Source organism: Myotis brandtii, unplaced genomic scaffold (genome assembly GCF_000412655.1).
Source record: "Myotis brandtii unplaced genomic scaffold, ASM41265v1 scaffold143, whole genome shotgun sequence".
In the NCBI taxonomy this organism is placed as follows: domain Eukaryota; kingdom Metazoa; phylum Chordata; class Mammalia; order Chiroptera; family Vespertilionidae; genus Myotis; species Myotis brandtii.
Genome location: NW_005355115.1, coordinates 1,710,951 through 1,720,651, shown reverse-complemented (window position 1 = coordinate 1,720,651; position 9,701 = coordinate 1,710,951). Strand labels below are relative to the sequence as shown.

Below are 9,701 nucleotides of genomic sequence, written 5' to 3'. Positions count from 1 at the left end.
GGTTCTGAGGGGGGTGGGGTGACACGGGAAGTCCCTGAGAGAGGAGCAAGCTAAGAGGAAGGAGCTGAGTACTATTAAAGACAGAGAGTAATGGCAGGTGACTATGTAATTAGTGCCAAGCATTCACTACCCAGGGCAGAGGATGGACTTTGCTTTCAAAGGTTCCTTCAGCGCTTAGCTTAACAAAAATGCCCTGCCCAGAATTCCCAACTTTATACATGAATGAATGCAACCCTCGCACCTTTACACTAAGAAGTGTCCCTTGCGTGGCTAAGGGTATATTCAACAGGAAGGCGAGTGATCTTGTGTCTGACGGGGGCCCTGTTCGTGCCCACCAGGGCTTCTGGGCTCCCACCAGCTGTGGGGATGCAAGAGAGGGACGAGGGACGGAGCCAAGGCAGGGGGAGAGGGCTGGCAGATGGGGGGAGGCGAGGAAGGGGGCTGCACTGAGAAGAGAGGAGGAAGCGGAGGAATCGCGATGGAGCCTTCCAGGAGCAGGCTGGGACCCCAGGTTCGCCCCAATGCTTTCTCAGGTGCCACACTTGTGGGAGTCCTGAGCGGAAACCAGCAGATGGGGAAACTGAAGAAAAGTAAACAGCGGGAGAAGAGGAATCTGTAATGCTGCAAATTCCTGGCCTAATCAGTCTGGGAGGGGAAGAGAGGAATTTCAATTACGGTGCTGCTCCCATATCGCCCCCCAAGCACACGCTGCCCAGCTGCACCCGGCACTTGGAGCTCCTTAGACAACTGAGACTGAAAGTACTTTTAAAATCTAATTTACTCAGTCCCTTTGTTTGCTTTGTACGCGTCCCTCATTTCAGACAATGTAAGAACATTCTTTACCTCCTCCTCCTGTTTGTGTGTGTGTGTGTTTTTAGAGCTGCAATGCTTGGGTTCTCAGCTGGGAGGGGAAATCCATACTGATTTTATTTTTTAGCAATTACCTCTGTAGCTTAAAGATACAGAGGGTTTTTGTTTTTGTTTTGTTTTGCTTTTTTGCTTTTGTTCCTGTGACTGGAGAGAACAGTGGCCTCCGGGGTCAGGCACCCTGGGAAGTACTGCCCACGGCTGCTGAGGCTCCGCGGGACGTTGCCAGTGGGTGCTGGTCAGCTGTGGTCCTCTCTCAGGTCCTCTTCAGCATTTATGGTTGAAATTCGATACTTAGCATTTACATACATATTGCCAGGTCGAACTCACAGGTTACTGACTGTGTACCAGCCTCTTGCCCTGACTGATCTGCAGCTCCCTGAGGCAGGGGTGATGCTAAGAACAGCCAACACGTGCGGGCTCTTGCTCTGAGCAGGCCCAGCACCGCGTGCAGATGCTTCACACAGCTGCTCACTAACTCCTCACAGTGACCCTCAGCAAGGCACCACGTCCTGCAGATGAGGAAACCGAGGCTCATAACAGTAAGGTAACTTGTCCAAGGTCACTCAGCCAGTAAGTGCTGGTGCCAGGAAAAGAAATCAGTTTTGGAAATTGCTAAACTTCTTGTAGTGTATTATATCATACATTAAGAAGTTCCTTAACTATTTATTATCTATACGAATAAAAGGGTAATATGCTAATTAGACCAGAAGACCTTCCAGACAAAGCCATGGTGGCGGGGCCGAGGCAGAGGCGGTTAGGGGCAGTAGGTAGCGAGCAGGCTGGCAGGGGGCGCAGTTGGGGATGAGCAGAGGCCAGTGGGGGGGCAGTTGGGGGCAAGCAGGCCAGTGGGGGGGGAGCAGTTGGGGGCAAGCAGGCCAGCAAGGGGGGCAGTTTGGGGCGAGCAGGCTGGATTGGGCCTAAACCAGCAGTCGGACATCCCCCGAGGGGTCCCAGATTGGAGAGGGTGCAGCCCAGGCTGAGGGACACACACCCCCATGCATGAATTTCATGCACCGGGCCACTAGTATATATACATCTTTCTCCCTCTCTCCCTCCCTCCTTGCTTCCCTTCCTTCCTTCTTTTCTCCCTCCCTCCCTCCCTTCCTTCCTTCCTATCTTTTGGCAGTGAGAAAGCTTGCTTATCTGTAAAACAGGAGTTGTGATACTTTCTGTCCTCCAGCACAGGGTGTTGGCAGGGTCCGATGTGATAAAAGATATGAAGGAACAGCACAAGCACGTGAGGAATGCTGGGTGGCTCCCTCTGCCATTATGAGCTCCAGGTAACACAAGTCCATGTTTATGGCTGGTAACCAGAAACCTCCTCTTCTCCACTGAAGGAAGCTACCCTCTTCAATTGTCACAGATAGTAACTTCACAGCAGATGCATGTTCGTTTATTTGACAGATGTTAGCTGGGGTCTAAGTAAATCAGCTGCTATGACTGATACAAGAAAACAAAGCATGACCCCAGCCTCTTCCTGAGGGACTTAAGGTCTCATGTGGAGGACAAAACAAACTTAATAGCTGGTGTGCTGTGAAGACAATGGCATCTGAACCAAGGAGAGCGGGTCTGGAAGCAGCCTCGCCAGTTCAAGATGGCACCTTGGGAAAGTGATTTAAATGTGTCCATCTCAGTTTCCTTGTATAAAATGAAGAAGACAGGCCTTTACAAGGTCATCTGTTGTGTGATATTTTTATGGAAAAGCACTCACTAGTTGTAAAGTGCCAAGACTGTAGATACCACAGTGGGTGAAATACCAAATGATGACACCAGGCATCAGGGAGAAGAGGTGCTGGGGGGTTTGGAGGAGGTTGAGTGACAGATGTGTCTGAGAGCAGAGGGGTGGCTTCCCAGGGGAGGGCCAAGCTGCAGAGGCACTGGGACAATCTGTCCTTTCAGGAAGGTGGGGACAGCCTCTGGGAGCATCTGCCAGGTGCTGGGGGCTGGAGAGAACAGGGCAGCAGGAGGCCGTCCAACCTGACAGCGACTGGAAGGTCAGAGAGAAGCGGGGAGAGAATGTTGGGAAGAACCAAGGAAAAGACAAAGGCAAAGGAAGGCTGCAGAGGAGTTATTCCACAGGCGCTGGGAGGTGTCAGAGGGGTCCTGGGCAGGGGGAGCCATGTGATTACAGCATCATTTTAGAGAGAATAACCTTAATATAATATAAGGAGAGAGAGAGAGAGAGAGAGAGAGAGAGAGAGAGAGAGAGAGAGACCGAGACCTGGAAGGATCTAGATTCTAGAAGAAGGAAGGCCAGTTTGAAGAGCAAACAATGCAGCTGGCAGCAGTGGGACCTGAACCAGGCGTGGGCTGTGAGAATGAACGAGAGCTTGGAGATAAGAGACAGCCCAGTAAGAGAGTGCCCTGGCCTAGTCACTGACGGATAATGAAGGTGGCAAGAACGGGGAGCTGGAAATGCTTCAGCCTAGAAAACGGGAGAACAAAGGAATTCAGGAGGGGAGCCCAACTCAAAGGAAACGGACAGATATCATTCTCTACATAAAGAGTTTGAAGTGATCATTGAAAATGCAGGTGACATAACTAGAAGATAGCAGGTTCTGGGTATAGGCTAATCTGCATAAAGGGGACTGAGGGAAGATGCTACGCTCACAGGGAAGAAAGTCGAGGCATAAAGCATTGAGGGGGTGAGCTCCCAGCGATACCACACTTAAAGGACAGGTGGTAGAGAGGAAATAGAAAACATGATTGAAGAGTGTGAGTTAATACAAAATGACAGTGAATAAACTATAATTGAAAAAAAAAATAATGTGTCTCCTGATAGCAAACAATGAGAGTTTGAAGTGATCATTGAAAATGCAGGTGACATAACTAGAAGATAGCAGGTTCTGGGTATAGGCTAATCTGCATAAAGGGGACTGAGCAAAGATGCTACGCTCACAGGGAAGAAAGTCGAGGCATACGATAAAGCATTCAGGGGGTGAGCTCCCAGCGATGCCTCACTTAAAGGACAGGTGGTAGAGAGGAAATAGAAAACAAGATTGAAGAGTGTGAGTTAATACAAAATAACAGTGAATAAACTATAATTGAAAAAAAAATAATGTGTCTCCTGATAGCAAACAATACCTGGTATTTTTATGAGGCATTTAAAAAGGAACACTAGTAACGTTCCATCCTGCGTGTGTCACCCAGAGCTCTCACTCTAAGGAACCCTAAGGATGGGATGGAGCAGGGGAAATGGGCTGGATCCCAACTCCCTGGAGACTCAGACTCTGGCCCCTGAAGCCCTGCTGGTCCCCCAGGATGGGGGCTCTGGAACTATGGGAATGGCTGACTCCTGGGTTTTAAGATGCTGTGCCCATCTCTGTGCCAGGCATTCTCAACTGGGTACCCTATGCCCATTCCCTCCTGCTTCCTTGCTAATTGGACTCTCCTAATCTGGGCATCGAAGCGCTCAGTCCCGAGCGAGACACTGGCATTTGCAGCCTCTTGTCACCAGGGAACTGGCCGAGAAGGCTGCCGGGAGCTATGGGAAGGCTTTTCCCTCCGTCATGGAAGGTTCTCTGTTCCTGCAGCTAAACACGTTCCTCATTAACATAGCACCTTTTACCTTTTCAGATCCACAGTGGTGACATTGAACACGACTCCTTTCAGCCAGAGGATCATAAAGAGGCGCTGAGAGAAGGGGCAGTTGCCGATGCTTTCCCCATCGATCCCAGCCTAGGAAAAAGAGAGCAGAGACCTGAGTTGAACATGCATATTAGCAAGAAGGAATAGAGGATCGTAACTCCCAAACAATGGTCTGAAGAGAACGGACTAAACCCTGCCCCAGCCTAAGCCCTGAAGGTATCGCCCTTGTCTTCCCAGTGTGTCTGCGAGGTAGTGGGTCGCATAGGGTAAGGGATGGACAGAATGTTGAGTCTCCAGTGTGGCGGTTATGCAGAGTCGAGGCTTTCTGAATCCACAGATCCCTAGATTCCGAGGGGAAAAGAGAACTTCAATATCACATCGTCTAACACCAATGACATTGGGCCACCAACTGCTGCGCCCCAAGTAATCATCAAGTCTGTGCTTGACTGTCCCCCCTAAACAGGAACTTCTCAGAGCAGTCCATTCCGAGGACAGTTCTAACAATTACAAATGCTTTTCTTTGGCTCTACCTAACCTCAGTGTGCTCCTCTGTACTTCACCCTCTCTGACCCTTTGGTCCTGGCTCCATGAGGGTGCCGTGAGGACAAACACCTCAGACTTCGACCCTATCTCCCTATATCTCACTCATCAGCAGACTCAAGACTTTAATCAATACACTTAGTTCTGACTAGTACTGGACCTGCAGTGTCAATAAACCATTCATTTTAAAGTATCCTTTCACCGAACCAATACATATTGACAATCGATTATGTGCAAGGCACTGGAGGAAACTGTACAGGGGATTCAAAGGAATCATGGCCTTGTGGGCTGGGCGGGGGATAGACAGGAACACATATATGACAATAGCAGGCAGCATTACTGGGCGCTTGCGTGCTCTGCTCATCACACTTCCCCTTCCAGGAACCCTCCTCAAAACAGCATGTCTTATGTTTTTGCTTTTGTAATGTCTGAAAGGCAAGTCTATCTTTACTTCTGAGTGGGTTGCAGGGACAAATATTTTATAAGAATTCATTCTCAGCAAACACGCAGAAAGGTTGGAGAATTGATCTCTATGGAATTTATTTCCCCAGAGGGGTTTATTGTCCCCAGACATGGTACGTAGAGGGAGAGGTCACCCACTCGCCCTGGTTTGCTGCTGGCTCCCCTGGACACCATGGCCTCATCTGGTGGCCTAGGCACCCGGCTCCTCTGACAGGGAGGCCCCGAGAGGGGAAGCCCCCAGACCTACTAGCAAAGCTGCAAACAATCCAATCAACATCCTGAAAGAGGGACTTACTAAGATAATTTTTTTAAGGGAGTAAAGCAATGCGTTCTCAAAGCTCAACACATTATTTCCCCCCTGAAGTTTGCTTTGCTGTGGCCTTGGTATGGAGGAGTGAGGCCTTGCATACCGAGAGCCTAATTGTGTGCCTTTTTCTGCCTTGCAAATCGCTCCCAGCAGAGGTTTGGGTTTATAATGGAATACTGGCGCCTTTGCCGGTGTTGGTTGTAGGTAATTGCTATGAAATTACAGTTATTTTACCTCTCTCTTAACTACACCGAGAGCCCCATCCCTATTCAGTTCTCACTTTTCCCTGGTGCTGGAAACAGACCCACCCCTGCATAGTCGAGATGCCCTGGGCTCTGTTATATAAAATCTGAAAGATGGGAGGGCACTGGTGTGCCTGCTGGCAGAGCTAATGTTACCGATAAAGCTACTCACAGACAGGCAGACAGGCAACTATTACACTAACAATAGCTTGGAGCTAACTTGAGTTTGTGATGTCAGAGTCCTTGCTCAGCAGGTACCTGGTGGTCCTTTAAGACATCACAACAAAGGCACTTTCCCCAGGGTTGGTTCCAATGTAAGGAACAATTGAAGAATTAAAAAACAAAACAACAAAAGACACATTTACAAACTAGCCTCTTTTTTACTGCTGGTGATGAGGGGGTGATAAGGGAATTGAAGGAGGAACTAGTAAAATACTAGAATTTGTATTAGCTGGACAAAAATTACATAATAATGATAGTAATAATAACTCATTTCTATATTGCCAGGCATTGTTCTAAGTGGTTTACATCTTTTGCTAATTCATGAGAAGTGGGATATTATCACCCTTTTACAAATGTGGAAACTGAAGCACAGAGAGGGCCATTCATATACCTGCTGGCCATTTTGTCTTCTTTGGAGAAATGTCTGTTCAAGTCCTTAGCCCATTTTTAAGAGTTATTTTTGGGTTTTTTCATTTTGTTTTTTAATCCTCACCTGAGTATATATTTTTATTAGAGGCCTGGTGCACGAAATTTTTGCACTGGGTGGGAGGTGGGGGAGTGTTCCCTCAGCCCAGCCTGCACCCTCTCGCAGTCCAGGAGCCCCTGGGGGATGTCCGACTGACAGCTTAGGCCGGCTCAGTCGGACATCCTTAGCACTACCCCAGAGGTGGGAGAGGCTCCCACCACTGCCGCTGCGCTCGCCAGCCATGAGCCCAGCTCAGAGCTTCTGGCTGAGCAGCACTCCCCCTGTGGGAGGGCACTGACCACCAGGGGGCAGCTCCTGCATTGAGTGTCTGTCCCCTGGTGGTCAATGGGCATCATAGTGACCAGTCATTCCACCGTTAGGTCAATTTGCATATTAGGGTTTTATTATATAGGATTGGTTTTTTGAGAGAGAGAAACATCAATGTGAGAGAGAAACATCTATTGGTTGCCTCCTGTACTCCCCCTGACTAGGGATTGAACCCGAAACCTAGGTATGTGCCCTGACCTGACTGGAAATCAATTCCACCACGTTTTGATGCAGAGGATGACACTCCAATCATCTGAGCCACCCAGCAAAGGCCCCCTTTTTTTACTATTGAGTTGTCCAGCTTTTTCTTTTCCTCCTTCACAAATTCATCAGTCCTGGGGCCTGAATGAACCATTTGTTAAATCCACGGGTTAAATGGGGTGAGCTTGTGGCAACCATTTAAAACATCAACCAAGAAGAATGGGGTGGGGCTCCATGGGGTCCCAGGCCCTGAAAAGGGTGAGGGAAAATCCAAGTGGACTTTGGTCCAAACAGGCTCTGAGCACAGGGGCTGGAGGCAGGAACAAAGCAGTGTTGTAGGTTGAATAATGTCCCCCTCCAAACTCATGTCCACCCAGAACCTGTGAGTGTGACCGTATTTGGAAATAGGGTCTTTGCAGGTGAAATCAAGTTAAAATGAAGTCACACTGAGTTAGGGTGGGCCCTAAATATAACTGGTGTCCTTATGAGAAGACAGAGACAGAGACTGGAGTGATGCTTCTACAGACCAAGGAACCCCAAGGATTGCCAGAAAGTGCAGAAGTTAAGAGACAAGATTCTTCCTGGAGAGGTTGGAGAAAGCATGGCCCTGGTGACACCTGATTTCAAACTTCCAGGCTTCAGAATGCCGAGAGACTACATTTCTGTTGTTATAAGCCACCCAGTTTATGGTCAGTGGTTATGGCAGGCACAGGAAACTCATGCAAGCAGAAGAGCGTGGGAAGCAGAATGGTGCACAGCTAATGGCAAAGTTCTCAAGTTCACAATTCTGCTTTGCCATGGGCCTAGTGGGCATACTCACAATTGCAAGCCAGCTATAACCCCAAAGTAATGCCTATAACCTAGGAAGTTAAATAAAACATGGGCCATGTTTTATTTACTTTGACTTCAGCAGTAATACAGTAATGTATTGACTGTCAGTTACACTATGTTATACTATATTATTTATAATAATAAAAAGGTAATATGCTAATTAGACCAGACATCCTTCCGGTTGAACAGTCGAAGGGTCACTTAGGCTTTTATATCCTATAAAATAAAAGAGTAATATATAAATTGACCCTAACAGTGGAATGACCAGAATTACCGCTCAACCAGTCACTATGAAGAGCACTGACCAACTCTCAGTCCCTTTCCCCGGCCGGCAGGCTCCAATAGCCCAATAACAAACAGGGAACCAGGGATGGGTGGTGGGGGACGTGGGTGGCACCAGGCCAAGGCCTCCGCCCTGCCAGTCACTCCACACACAGAGGGAAACCCGTGATGGGGGCAAGGCTGGCAAGTGGGCAGGAACGGCTGACCTCTCGGTCCCTTCCCCTGGTCGTCAGGCTCCGATCACCCGATGGCGAACGGGAAACCAGGGTGGGTGGCGGCAGGGGGCAGGGCCGGCTGCCGGCAGCCGGGGAAGATGGCCCTGATCACAGGCCAGGCCTAGGGACCGTACCCATGCATGAATTTCGTGTGCCAGGCCTCTAGTATATAGATAATATCACGTGATAATAATAGCATAATATCATTACACTATATGTTATATTCTGGGAAAGTCATTATATGTCTTTCATGTTGTTTTTCCTGCTATACAATGAGCTTGTCTACCCCCAAAACATGGGCCATGTCTTATTTACTTTGACTTCAGCAGCAACAAGCTGTCAGAGACTTAGTTGATACTCAGTGCCTATTAGAGTGGATGCATGTTGAGGGGAGGGTGACATCGCTCCCTCTTTATGGCCTGACTGTCTCAAAATGCTGACGTGGGCACTCTGAAGAGTGTCCTGAGAAACAAGCAGGAGACCATTGCTTTATACCCACCCCTGTCTCCAATTCACTGTGTGACCCTGACTAGGCCAGTCGCCTCCTCTTTGGCCTCAGTCATTGCACTCATAACTTCCTGCAATTTTGTGAATTCAAGTGGCTAATGGAGATTTATTTAGACAGCAGTTCTCAAACATTTTGGTCTCAGAATCCTTATGTGCCTTTAAAGATTGTTGAGGATTCCAAAGATCTTTTGTTCATGTTGGTCATAGCTATCAATATCCATTATCCTATTTAATAAAAGAGTAACATGCAAATTAACCATCACTCCGCAACAAAGATGCAGCACCCATAGCAGCTGGGGCAGGACGCTGGCGGCGTCACCCTGGCAAAGTGAGCCCAGCAAGCATTGCCTCGGTGACCCGCAAGCAGGCAAGCGCCACCAGCAGGCAGCGCCCAGCAGGGCCTGCTCGTGGGTCACCACGGTGATCCGTGAGCAGGCAAGCATGACCCACAGGCAGCACCCTGCCCTGGCCGCAGCTCAAGGGAGAGAACAACATGCAGGCGAGGCCAGGAGCCTGAGAGATCAATACAGAGGGGCACCTGCTCCAAGCCTCTGTGGTATGGCTGGGGGTAGGCCCCCAGCGGACACACACACACACAAACACACACACACACACACACACACACACACACACACACACAC

The 9,701-nt window shown here is 48.9% G+C and overlaps 1 protein-coding gene across 2 annotated transcripts in view; it reads right to left on the bottom strand.

The window, feature by feature from the left end:
- The window catches only part of CLIC5 (chloride intracellular channel 5), a 160,044-nt gene that overhangs the window by 38,765 nt on the left and 111,578 nt on the right, over window positions 1-9,701 (bottom strand). For both annotated transcript variants that reach the window (XM_005860942.2, XM_014535362.1), the window contains exon 2: window positions 4,439-4,548. In XM_005860942.2, coding sequence (XP_005861004.1) covers window positions 4,439-4,548 — 110 coding nt within the window. The remainder of the gene's footprint in view (window positions 1-4,438; window positions 4,549-9,701) is intronic.